Source organism: Harpia harpyja, chromosome 1 (genome assembly GCF_026419915.1).
Source record: "Harpia harpyja isolate bHarHar1 chromosome 1, bHarHar1 primary haplotype, whole genome shotgun sequence".
NCBI classification, from domain to species: domain Eukaryota; kingdom Metazoa; phylum Chordata; class Aves; order Accipitriformes; family Accipitridae; genus Harpia; species Harpia harpyja.
Window position 1 is genome coordinate 40,912,221 of NC_068940.1, and position 13,157 is coordinate 40,925,377.

Sequence of the window (13,157 nt, forward strand, 5' to 3'; positions counted from 1 at the left end):
GGCTCATACTCCCTGCGCACAGGGAAAAAAAATAAAGGCTGTGCACAAGGTTAGTTCTCAACTTCAGCATCCAGCATTAAACCACGCAGGCTCGGTCGACTTTTGTTTGTTTTTATAGAGTTGCTTATAGACTGTCCCTGCTGCAGCATCGCAGCAGTGTGGAACAATTCGACGCACCAGCTGGATGAGAAGTGCTTCATGTGCTGCCAAATATACCATGTAAAAACCATAATGCAGCCACCTCTGGGGTGCAGCCTGACAAGCGCATGGCGGCTCACAGCAACACCCTGCAGCAGATTGAACCGAGGGGACGGAGCCGCTTGAGAGGATGCACTGGCTCATTACACAGAGTTCCTCCTCTTGGTTTTCCGCCTGGTCTTTCCAGCCTGCCTCCCCCAGCATGGCTCTCCTATGGGTTTTTCTTCTCCTGCTAATGTTTCTGTATTCACCTCAGACCGAGCCAAAGGCTCCTTTTAACTGAAAAAGGCCGTTTGTCTCAGTATCTTATCATCTCTGTCTCAGTGTCAGCCCAAGCCTTGATGCCTCCTTCCCCCAGCAGCAGGTTGGGATCCCACCCAGCCACCCCTTCTCAGCCGTCTCCTGTTTTCCTCCAAGAGTTTCAGAGAAGCATTGCGCACCTCGCCATGATGCTTCCCTGCCCAGGCTGACTCGGGGCTGGCCTCTGCCAGCCGAGGCAGGAGCCTCATCAAACCCCTCGTGTGTTCTCGGTGGGATGCCCAAGGGTGCAAGTGTCCCTGGGACAGTGGGATGCTCAGCCCAGGCTCTGCTTATATGACAAAATCTCCTGCTCCATGGCACGGTCTCACCTCTGCAGGGCTGCAAGCTGACCTCCACTGGGTAGCACCAGGGATGTTACCCCCTTCCCAAATTGCCCAGTGTCCCGGGTGGGGGTCCACTCCCTGCCTCACACAAAGCATCTTACACGGCTGTGGTTAATGTGGTGCCTGGGGAGTGCTGTCGGGACAGGGTGGGGTGCTCAGTGCCCAGCACCCGCTGCTGTGGGTCACCTGTGCATGGGGGCATCGGGGGTGCAGGTTAGCAGGGATCTCTGCAGCACACAGGAGGGGTAGGAGACCTGAACCGGCCTTCCAAAACCACCTAGGAGGAAATGCCCTTGCCTGTGGGAGATCCACGGGTCTGCAGGGAAAGGCAAGGGATTCCCTCCCTCTCTCCTGGAGCCTGAAATGGAAGCCCAAATCTACCACAGAGGGCTGAGGTCAGCTCCAAATTAGCCCTTCCTGCAAAACCCAGGTGCTGGGCTTGCTGGGCCCTTGCTGGTGCTGGATGCATCAGGCTGGTGCCAGCCAAATGATTGACAGCTGCCAATCTCCAGCAGCACAGCTCACCTCGAGCCGAACACGCCCTGAAGGGACAGGGTTAAGGTTCCTCCAGCCTTTCTCTTAGCCTGGGCGTCGGAGTGAAGCAGAGCAGTCCTGCGGGCTGAGGGGTGGCCCAGGAGCCCTGCGGGTACCCCCGCGGCTCCAGACCCCGCTGCACCTGCTACCCCTGCCCGGTGCCCGGGGAGGGGGCAGTGGGAGAAGGGGCGGCTTTGGGGCCGAGGCCGGGGCGGGGAGGGGGGGGTGCATGCCCCTTCCAGCCCCCCTCCGGGGCCGGCAGCGCTCTCCTCCCGGGCTGCGCTGAGGGCTGCGCGGGTCGAGCTTCAGCACCGCGGGCGCTGCGCGGGTGGGGAGTGAGCGTCGGGGGGGGGTGTCGGGGAGTGTGGGGGGGATGTCGGGGCCGCTTTGTCTCCCCGCCCGCGGGGCCGGGGGTCGGCGGCTGTGGGAGGGCGGGAGGAGGAGCGCGGCCCGCCCCCGCCGCCGCGGTACAAAAGGGGTCGGGCGGGCGGTGGAGCAGCGTGTGCCGCCGGGCAGGGCAGGGCCGGGCAGGGCAGGGCAGGGCGCAGCGGGCGGCGCTCCGGTCCCCTCCGCAGCGCCGTCCCGGCGGGGCCCGCGGCCGCCCCGTCCCGTCCCGTCCCGCTCCGCCACCGCCGGGCTCGGGACCATGCGGCGGGCGCGGGCGCTGCGCCGCCGCGGAGCTCTGCTCGCCTGCCTCTCCCTGGGGACGCTGCTGGCCCTCGCCGACGCCAAGGGTGCCTTCTACCCCCCCGCCGCCCCCCTGCCCTACGGCGGCAGGTACAGCCTCTACACGGCCGGCTCCAGCCCGCAGCTCGGCCCCGGCAAGCCCGTGGGCAAGCACAAGTAAGCGACCCCTCTGCGCGTCCCCGGTCGCGGCCACGCAACCGATCCGGCGGGCACCGGCTGCGCGGCGGGGTTTACGGGCACGGCCTCCCGTCGAGCATCCCTTACCGGGCACAGACCGCGGGCACCGGCTACCGGCCACACGTCTGGGCTCAGCAGGCAGCATCCCCGGGGGACCCCTTGGTGGGTACCCAACCCCCGGTACCAGCCCCCCGGGTACCGGCCGCGGGCGTCCCTTGCTGGGCAGCGGTCCCCCGGGTACCGGCCGCGGGCGTCCCTTGCTGGGCAGCGGTCCCCCTGGTACCAGCCGTGGGCATCCCTTGCCCCACACCAGCTGCCGGGCACTGACCACGGGCTGGCGTGCAGGGCTGGAGCGCCATGTGCATGGCAGGGGTGTCCCTTGTGTCTCGGTGCACCCCCTCCATGTAGAGCAAGGCTTGGGGGGCTGCGTGCGGCGGGAGACGTGTGTGCTACAGTCCCATGTGGGACAGGGCTGGGGGTGGTGGGGAGAGGATGCCCGTATGTGGTTATGGGGTAGGTGCATGTACCTGTTCTGCATGACACTGGTGCAGGGCTGTGATGTGTGGGAGGGGAGGATGGCAGCGCACAGACCTACGCGTGAAAACGCAGATTGGTTTGGAGGGAGTTTGCGCGTTTGCTTGCGAAGCACAGACTTACTGGAGTTTAAATATGTTTTCAAGTAACCTGGAAAGCTCAGGCAGATGAGGAATGTGGGCTTTACATATACTATAGACTTTTTCCATTCAATTGCAAAAAGACTGTTAACATTGTTGGGGGGCTCGCTTCCCTCCCTGCTCGTTTGCTAGAACCGTTTCTGTCGGGAGTCTTTGAAAAGAGGAGGATGTGGTGTTATGAACAAGCTGAAATGAATAAAGTAACATTCGAGACGAACAATACTGGCAGTGCCAGTGAGAGCTTTCCAAAACTTGTAACATTTTCCAGCTGCTCACTCTTAAAACATCAGGCTGGAGCTATAAAACTGCTAGCCACAGGTGGGTAAGAAGGAAAGGGGTTTCTGAGAAGGGGAGTGAGTCAGAACCACCCTAGCCCAAGTAGTCACAGGTAGGCAGTGTTTATTAGTAGCGGCTAGTAGATCTGCCTGTGTTGGCTACTAGCTTACTTGCAGAGGGGGTTTGCAGTGTGTTTGTAAGTAGATCCTGGATTTATGGATAGACAGTGATTCTAAATTTCCACATGCACACGCACGCATGATCTCCCTTCCCTCCAGCTAAGAAAAGCGGCTGGCCTTCACTCTCTTGTGGCCCTGTGCATGGATAAATGACTCACTTTTGGAGGAGCAGGGAGCAGCACAGATCCCTGCACACGCTCTGAGCCTGGCAGCCTCTCGCCAGGGCAGAGCCCCTTGCGTCTGGGCAGGCTGGAGATGTCGGTCGCTGCCGGGAGTTGCAGTGGCCATCCCGGGAGAGCAAAGAGAGCCCTCGGCCAGGGGCTGGGGTAGAGGTGCTGGTGCTGCTCCTGGGGGCAGCAAAGGGGGATGCACTGGGGATGTGGTGTCAGGGGGTCCCCTCTGGGAGGGAGCAGAGAGAGCTGGGGTGTTGGAGGGAGGATTAACCTGCTTGCACCTTGCTGCTTCATGGAGGGAGCTCCTGCCCCACGTGGGCTGTTGGAGGTGGAGGAGCCTGCTCGGGGCATCTGAACAGGGGCACTTGGGGGGTTATGGCAGGCCTTGGCATGGGTAGGGGATGTACTTTGTCTTCACATGTTTGCCATTGGTGCTTGTCCCTCCTTCACCTCTTTCCCTATTCAGGGTGAGCCAGAGCCCCGCTGCTCTGTCCCCAGAGGGTGACAGTGTGGGGGCTGGGGAGGGCTGCACGCACCCACCCACTGTGCATGCACACACACGCTTGTGCATGCTCACTCCCCCAAACAGGAGACACTGCAGTCCTCCCCAAACCCTTCTGCTCCACTGTGACTGCCCCAGTCTCTTCCCTCACCTCCACCTGCCAGAGGTATCTCAGCACCATCCAGCCCATCATGCCAAGCCCCTGACTGCTGGGCTGAGGCTCTGCAGCTCATTTCTCTGGTCAGCCCCAAGGCTGCTCTCCACAGGCCATGCAATGGTGATGCCAGGGGACTCTGGCTGCTTCCCAGCCTGTGGCCAGGCAGCCGAGCTGCAGCAACCCCAGCTCACACAGGGAGAGGCTGGTCCTCCCGCCTCACTGAACACCTCCCTGCACCTCCAGCTCGTGCCGGCCCATCTGCTCCATCCTGCTGACCCTCCGCCTCACCTCTGTTCTGTGTGCCTGTGCTGTCCTCTCTTCCCGCTCTGCCGTCTGCCACGTCCCAGTGCCCTTAATCCCTGCCTCACTGCACATCCCTGCTGTCTCTGCCCCTGTGGACCAAGTCCATCTGCTCCTGCTGACAGCCCTGCCTTCAGCTGGAAGAGCCTTGGCCTCCATCTGTCCCACCAGCACTCCCGCACCCTTCCCATGCAGCCTTCCTCCCGGCCACCTCACCCTCAGCACCTGGGTTTGCTGCCTGGCTCAGGAGCGGTCCTGTGCCTGGAGCTGGCTGGTACCCTGTGGCACCCAGCTGCAGGCATGATGGCAGAAGGGAAGAGGCTTTGCTCCTTGTACCACCCGTCCAAGGGATCTGAAGTGGTTTCCAGCCTCCATCCGGCTTGGGACCTGGGTCGTGTCCCTGCCTTCATGGTGGAGGGAGCTGAGATGCTGCAGCCCTGCAGAGCAGCCAGCCTGCATCTCCCCTCCCTCTGCTGACTGTAGCATCACACTTGGTCCGAGTGTGACAGTACCCACAGCAAGGTCCAAAGGCTTCTGGGCTGGCCCTGGCACTGGCAGCACTCCAAGAGCTGCAGGAGGACAGACCACCGCTGCCAGACACTGCTGGAACTATTTCTGGGATGCTCTTCCCATAACTGCTGTTGCTGGTGGGGTTCTGCTTGTCCTCCCAGCTCATCTCACCACCTAGGCCATGCTGTGCTCTGGGGCTGAGGCTCTGGGTGACCCCAGCACTGGTGACAACGTGACCGTGACAGCAGCAACTGTGCTCAGCACCTGGCCTCTGGTAGTGCGACAGCACTGCAGACCTGCCTGGTGGGGGCTCTGGGTTTCTTGCGGACAGTGAAATTGCCAGTGAAACATCAGAAAGCGAGGGTGCTCAGCCTATTTCCAGCACCAAGACTGATTTCTCAGGCAGGGCTCAACTGCCAGGTGACCACAGCTGAGGGAGGACGGGGCAGCCACCGGCTTGGAGGGATGCTGTGGGCCAGGCACTGCCTGAGGCTGAGCAAAGAGCCCAGCCCAGCCGAGGCGAGCAGAGCTGTGTTGAGGGTGCAGGGATTTAGCTGCACTCCCTTAACCCAGAGGAGATGCCTGGACCCACCCAGAGCAAGGAAAAGGCTCCTCATTGCTGAGGGCTGGCACCCTGTCACCCAGAGGGCAGCTAGCAAGGCTGGGCAGCGCTGGCTCCCATGGAGGCTCTTGGAGGCAGTCGGGTGAGGGCAGGTGAAAGCCGGGGTGCGCGGGGACACCAGGAGCAGGAGCCAGCTCACCCAGCCTGGCCAGACCAGGAGCGCCTGCCTGCCCCTTGCCTGTGCACCCAGCAACAGGCTGGGCACTGGGGGACTTTGTTCCGTCCCCACTCCCTGCATTCCCCCACTGCTGTCCCTGTCCCCAGTGGGTGGGGTGGGTGATGCCACCCTCCCCAGCAGCTGCACAAGCTGGGGGGGTCTCTCCAGCTCCTGCCCCCCACAGAGACCTTGCTGGCAACGTTAAGGGCAGGCAGGCCTGCCTGGGGGCTGGTTGAATCACCAGGGCACTGCTATCTGCCGGGGCAGGGGGTGACAGTGTCTCGCTGTGCTTCCCCCTAGGAGCTACTGTGCCTATGTGGTGCAGCGCAATGTGACGTGCACGCTGCAGGACGGGGCCGAGAGCTACGTGAAGGCTGAGTACCACAAGTGCAGCTGGGGACCCAAGTGCCCAGGGAAAGTGCTGTGAGTATGGGGGACACCAGGGCACGGCTCCCTTCCCCTCCCAGCTTCAGGTCACAGCTCTTCTTGGGCTCCCGAGCACCCATGCCACCCTTCTAACCATGAATCTCCACTTTCCAGAGGGCAGTGAAAGGGGCCGAAGGGCTTGTGGAAGGGCAGCAGTGCCGAGAGGAGGCAAGATGGGATCAGTCAGGAGAGAGAGGGAGCTCTATCCCTCATCAGAAATAAATCAGGAAATCACGGGAAGCTGGGGGGTGCATGTGCATGTGTGCAGGGAAGCATTTTGTCACAGACCCGAAATTTAGCAGAAAGATGGCAGCTGGGTGAGAGCCTGACCGAGATGAGGAGGAAACAGAGCTCGTGGCTGGGGATGGCTCAGGGCTTCCTGCCCCAGGAAAATATTTGCAAAACTCTCTGCCACCTTGTCAGTGCTGGAGGGAAACACCCCGCCGTGCCGGAGCCAGAGCCGGGACAGAGCGGACACTGGGGCTTTGTGCTTTGCCACCCTCCACAGCCCCTGGCTGGGGATGCTGCTCTGCACAGAAATGCCGCTGTCCTGCATCCTTCCCGGGCCTGCCGAGAGCAGCAGAGCTGAGCACCAAGGAAAATGGGGCTGAGAGGGGCTTTTGTCGGAGCCTGGCACCCCTCCTGCAGCACCGGCACACGGTGCTGTAGCCGGCCGGGACTGACCATGTGCCAGCGGTGCCATGGGCTCCACACACAGCCTCTCCCAGCAGAGACGGGCCGTCGGACCCACTCGCTGACTTGTTCTTTCCTTCCTCCCATCACAAGTGCTTTAGCAGCATTTGGGGACTTCAGGACATCCTGCAGCTGCTGGTACCCGTGGATGAGATCCCCAAAGCCTCTCCCGTCTCTGCAGTGTCCGCTGCTCAGTCCCTTCAGCCCTTCAAACAAAACCAGGGTGAAGCCAGGGTGTTTTCTGAAAGCAGCTGGACCCACAGCTGCACTTTCTGCACAGCCTCGGATGCTGCATCCCTGCATGAGAGGGAAACACGGTTTTTCCATGCGCTGGGGCCATCAGCTAACGTTTGTGCAGCTGCAAACAATACTTCCCCTTGCTGCCGTTTGGAGCAGGGGGAGAAGGGTTCGGAGGTGCCAAAGGGCTCCAGCATTACACAGAGAAGGTGCCTTGCCCTTCTGGATGCCATCCTCATCCTCGCTTCACCCCATGACAGTGGCTGGCTGCAGCAGTCTCCTGCTGTGGTACGTCCAGGCAGGTTTCTACACACTAAGACAGAAGGAAAGACCATAGAAACTCAGCGATGCCCGTGAAGAGGAATAACAAAAAGAAGAGCTTGTTTTGAAACTGTCCCATGCCTTTGGGAAATTGTTGATGTTGAGAAATTTTGGAGTGATTCAAAGAACAGAGGAATTGGGTTTGTTTTCTCCTCCTGCCCTGCGGTACGTATGGAGGTGGCTGTGTCGCACTGGGAGTCGTGTGGAGGTGGCATTGCCTGGGGGCTGCAGCCTGGGCTGGGGCCAGTGAGGACCCGGGCAGGGACACAGATGGCAGGGGCTCGGCCCCGTGTGCTGCCCTGAGTGACCAGATAAGTGCGAGTGCCTTACACAGCCCCTCTCTGCAGCACGGATGGTTGTGCTGCCTCCTCCGAGACCTTCTGCTGAATGTGCTGGAGAAGAACAAGGACCCGATTGTGCATGTTCTTGCAAAACAGCAAACTTCAGGATTTTCAGGCCCTGGTAAATTCAGATTGGAAATTTCCAAAAGACAGGTTCAAAGCATTGGCATTTCAGAGGTGGTAAGAAACGTGCTGTCTTCAGCCCTGCACAGCTCAGCTCGGCTGGTGGGGTCCTGTCTCAGCCCTGCCACCTCAGTGGAAAGTGCCATGGAAGAGCAAGGAGCAGCTGAGTCCTCCCCCCTGGGCTGGTGGGGACCCCATGTAGAGTAAGAGTAGAGAGGGAGGGTGTTAGTGTCCCACTGGGCAAGGAGGTGGGCTTGCACCCTTGTTTGCTGTGTATGGGGGGCGATCAATGTTGTAGTGCCCAAAATGGTGATGGAGAAACCTCCCAGGGCATCCCAGTTGGGGGCAGGAGGAGGTGTAAGGAGCCATCCCTCTGTGCACACCACACAGCATCACCCCAGTAAACCTCGCTGGGGCTCTGATGCCCCACTGCCAAAGCTCTTGCTTGCAACACCAGCCCAAGCCACTTAGGCTTCCGATCAAACTGATGCCCTCCACACATAGAGAAAATACCTTTCCAAAGGTATTTCAACCCTCCTGAAGGCTTTGGGACAGGATTACAGTTGAGAAGAGGATTTTTTTACCCCACTAGGAAATTCTCTAGGTCAATTCAAAGTGCAAAACACACTGACAAGCAGCCCATACCCCTCTTGGAAGTGATCTGTTCTTGCAGGGGTTTTGCAATCACTTCCATCATTTCATCTTGTGCTCTCCTGGGCCAAAAGTTGCCAAACTGTGTGGCATCTGTCACAGTGGTCATCTATCAGGCCAGAGATCAAAGCAATACACTTATAGCTGCTCTTCTAAACTAAAAACGGGAGTCCCAGGTTAAAAAAAAAAAAATCCAATAAAGACACGTCTCCAGAAACCAGATACATAAATAACAGCTCTGGTCAGATAGTCCCTTGTCATGCCTGGGCTGTTTCTCAGGCTTGTCTAGTTGTGTTACCAACTTGGTGGGGAGAACTCTTCTCTCACCATGTGCTGTCACACCTGCAACTTGTGGTCCAGTCCTGGAGAGGGTGGGCACATGTTTCTGGAATGCTGGTTAATGAGCTGTGTCCCTGGACAGGTACTGTAATGCTCCACTGAGCTATGGTGCAGCAAGAGCTCTTGGAGGAGGTGGGTCATGGTCTGCAGGTGCAGCACATGGGTCTCAGCCAGGCTTTCCCATGTGCCTGGATTTCCCACACCCAACAGGACCCATGATCCCGCTCTTCTCTATTGCTTGACGTTGAGGTTGCTTCTCTAAACTGTCTTCTCTCTTCCTTCCCTCTCCCGGAAAGGTACCGCACCTTCTTCAGACCCAAATACAAGATTGGATACAAGACAGTGACCGAGCTGGCCTGGAGGTGCTGCCCAGGCTTCATGGGAGAAGGGTGCCACGACAGCCCGACCGACCAACCCGGCCTTCTGCCCCAACATCCCAGTCCTAAAATGCCTCCCGGGCAAAAGATGTTTCCAATCCCCAGACTTCCTCCCTATCCAAAAAGCCACCCTGACCTGTTTCCAGGACCAAAGAAGAATCAGTATGGTGAGATCTCACTCCTGCTTCACATCCCCAGGTTGCCACACCACCGGCACGCTTGCAAACCTCCCAGTTCTTTCTGTTCCAGCACAGGGCATGAATTTGGCAAACCTTCAGTGGGTGACGTGCTTTCTGATCAGAGACCTGACATTTGATTGCTTTGAGGATCACTTGCTTTTTTAATCTAGATTCTTTCAAAACATGCCATTTCAAAATTGCCTTTCCTCATTGCTTTAAAGCATTTTCCCATTAATTTGGGGGTTGATAGAATGTGTCTCAAGACGAAGTTCCCCCAGGCTGTTCTCATCACCTGCTTTTGAACTTGGGAGCATAGGGCTTGATCCCAAGAAGAGGGTCTCCTGACCAGCTTAAGAGATGTGGAGGAAAGGAGGAAGGGTGGACTGATACTTCACTGAAATGGCAATAAGAGGGAGGCAGGAGCTAACGTTAGTTAGTATGGAAAAGGACTCAAACCTAGAAGATAGCCAAGGAGGGAAGTTAAAGGAGCACCAGCCCTGACTGTGCCCTCTCTATCTCTTTCCCTGTGCAGGCAGGAAGCTGCCCGGCCTCTTCGGGGACCGCCTGGATCGGCTGGAGGAGGAGGTGAGGCGCCTCTCCCAGTCCTATGACAGCCTGCACAACATGGTGAGCGGCCTGGGGGACCGCCTGCGGCTGGCCATCCAGGAGGACACTACCAAGATGATCGGCTCCCTGATGAACAGCCCGGGCACGCCTGACTCGACAGTGGGCTTTGGCATCATTCCTGATGGCCTGGTGGATGTGGCGGACAAAGCCGACATCACCACGTACCCTCCTGTGGGGGAGATCCTGACCAAAGTGACAGAGGTGAGCGACGTGCTGAAAACCAAGGCAGATTTGCTGCATGAGGTTCGCGGCATGGTCCTGGACCACGACGGGCAGATCAAGCATCTGCTGGAGTCAGCCCGGCCCTCACCCCTCACATCCATTGACCTGCTGGAGGAGTACGTGGACACGCGGCTGAGCAACCTGCGTGGAGAGCTGCTCGATGGCTTCGAGAAGAAGTTGGGAAAGATCCAGACCACGTGTGATTTCCGGATCCAGGAGGTGCGGCAGCAGTGCGAGGAGGAGAAAGCTGCCAACCTGCGACTGCAGCAGACGCTGGACGGGAAGGAGCTAGAGATCAAGAAAGAGATCTCTCAGTTGGAGACCCAGATCCAAGGGCTGACAGTGGTGGAAAGCTGCTGTAGCAACCTGGACTACCTCACTGATCGCATGAACATCCTTGAGAAAGGCCTTCACAGCATCTCTGAGTCCCAGAAGAACTTGCACTCACGGCTGGATGGAGAAATCTCCACTGTCACCCTAGGAAACCTTTTTGAAGGGCGCTTTGAGGACCTGGAAACCAGACTCAATGCTACAGAGAGAGAAATGGGGAGCTGCTGCTCCAGTATAGAGGACAGCATGAGAGGCACGGTGGTGGCAGAGGTGGATGGCATGAGGACTGCCTTTGAAGATAAAATGCAGACCCTGGAGGACAGGTTCATGACCATTGTGGGGGAGCTAAACAACGTCAGTTCTCCTGTGGGCATGGACGGAGCGGTGGTGCCCGTGCTGGAGGGGGAGCTTGCCAACATGAGGAAACGGACGGATGAGACACTCGAGGTGTTGCAGAATCGCCTCATCACGCTGGAAAGCACTTGTTCCCTGGGCTGCACCTCCGCCTCCAAAGACGTGGAGACCTTCCGGACAGAGATCGAAGACTGCCAGAACAAGAACCAGGACCTGCTCCTCCGGATGGACAGCAACTATGACCTCCTGCGCAAGCTGAATGCCACCATCCTGGAGATCCAGCGGCGAATTGAGGAGGAAGCATCGGGGGCTTTGCAAGGGGAGATCACCTTGCTAAAGATCAACCTGAACACTGTGAGCAAGTCTCTGACAGGGCTCAAGGACTCTGTCTCCCAGTACTCAGACACCATGACACACATCAACTCCTCGCTGGATGAGCATGAGCGGAAGATCGAGGATGAGGTCCACTCCATCCAAGAGAAAGTCAATGACCAAGGCTCCCAGCTCTTCTTCAGCAACCGGCGTGTCCTGAATCTCAAGGGAGACTTGGAGCGACTCAAATCCAGGATCGTCAGTGACCTGAGCTCCTGCAAAAGCATGGCCCAGGACCTGCAGCAGGAGATTGCTCACTTTGATGACCGGGTGGCCCGGGTGGAGAGCGTCTGTAGCAGGCTGGGTGCCGTTACGGGGAGCCTGGATGGCATCAGGGATGAACTGGAGAAACACACGGGCAGTCTGTGGGACTACATGGACCACATGAATGGCACCCTGGCTGCCCACTCTCAGGAAATAACGGGACTGAAGGACAACCTGCTTGACTGCCAAGCCAAGGTCTCCGAGCTGGCGGAGCAGGTCGGCCACTTGGAAGAACAGGCAGAGGGAAAGCAGCATTAGTTATGCTGCCACACGCTTCTTCCTTCTCCTCCCTGTGAAGGACAGGATTAACTTATATCACACAGACTCGCTCCAATGTGACAACAGTTCTTGGGATAATTTTTTTTAATGGAAAGATAAATTAAAAGCTGCTACAACCCCTTTTTTAAAAAAAAAAAAAAAAAAAAAAATCTTGTCAGCCCCACTTTTCCGTACTGTTACGGTACTCGCCTCCTGATGCTCAGCAGCTGTCCTGACCCTGGTGCAGCAGGGTCACTGCCTCCTGGCTGGGGGCGTTGCTTTGGCTCCTGGGCTGATGACCCCAGAAGGACAATTCAGGAGGAAGCTGGAGGCGGGAAGGTTTTTTTTAATTTTATTTTTGTGGATTTATCGCTTCTTGAAGAATAAAACCCTGTAGTTGTCAGTTGAGGAATAGAGTTTCTCTGACCTAAAGACCACCTGCATCTTAATCCAGGGACTGAGCAGAGCCAGGGCTCCTTACAGGGAAAAAAACTCACCACAGGAATTGCGGATTTCAAAGAACACACGTATTCACACATCCCCCTGGGAGCTGCCTTCCCCTCTCTGAGATGGCAGCTCTCCTCATGTACGGTAAATCCATTTATACTGCTCATTCCTTCATGCAAACGCACATGCCTTACAGAGCATATGAGGATATGCATTAGGAAAACACACATATGCATATATATATGGTATGCATATGTATATTTTTGAACAATCCCCTGTCATGGTGCTCATCTGATTGCAAAGTTCCCTCTTGCTGCTCCCGCATCCGTTGCCATATTTCCAAGAACCACACTGAGCAGCTAAAAACCACCGCAGCACCATCTGGGCGAGGGCCCCGCAGTTCCTCAGGGCTGCCGTGCTTTGCAATCCCACTTTGCTGCACTCTCTGGTTACACCTGGGACTGACATGAAGGGTTATTTGTGTCTTCCCCAAAGAGATGTGTGTCCATAGGTGCCTACAGAGACCAAGGTAGGCATGGAGCAGTCCTGTCCTCCAGCTCTACTTCTCTCCTGTTTTATTGCTTAAACTGTGAACGTGGTTTCCCTCATCTCATCCTGGGGCAGGAAAGCTACAGCTGCTCCAGGTGTGAGCATGAGGCTCTCCCTGTCCGGCAGTGCGGGAGCAGGAGCCTGCATCCTCCTCACATTCCTCTGAGCCTGCTGGGATGCCAGCAGCCCTGGGGACCCACACCGACATGGAGCACCAGGAAGGGGGAGGCAGGGCACCTTTGAGAAGACCTCTTGAG

General features: G+C 57.8%; 1 protein-coding gene across 1 annotated transcript; it reads left to right on the forward strand.

Moving 5' to 3' along the window:
- The first annotated feature begins 1,871 nt into the window (after positions 1-1,871).
- EMILIN3 (elastin microfibril interfacer 3) lies at positions 1,872-12,035 on the forward strand. Its single transcript, XM_052787092.1, has 4 exons — positions 1,872-2,219; positions 6,091-6,213; positions 9,218-9,465; positions 10,010-12,035. The coding sequence occupies exons 1-4, from the start codon at positions 2,023-2,025 to the stop codon at positions 11,902-11,904; spliced, it is 2,463 nt and encodes an 820-aa protein (XP_052643052.1). The 5' UTR covers positions 1,872-2,022; the 3' UTR covers positions 11,905-12,035.
- The last annotated feature ends 1,122 nt before the right edge of the window (positions 12,036-13,157 follow it).

Bases quoted from the DNA above. Each gene is read 5' to 3' on its own strand.
- EMILIN3 (XM_052787092.1), top strand. From the start codon at position 2,023: ATGCGGCGGGCGCGGGCGCTGCGCCGCCGCGGAGCTCTGCTCGCCTGC. The intron at 2,220-6,090 runs GTAAGCGACCCC...GCTTCCCCCTAG, and splicing joins AAGCCCGTGGGCAAGCACAA to GAGCTACTGTGCCTATGTGG. The intron at 6,214-9,217 runs GTGAGTATGGGG...TCTCCCGGAAAG, and splicing joins AAGTGCCCAGGGAAAGTGCT to GTACCGCACCTTCTTCAGAC.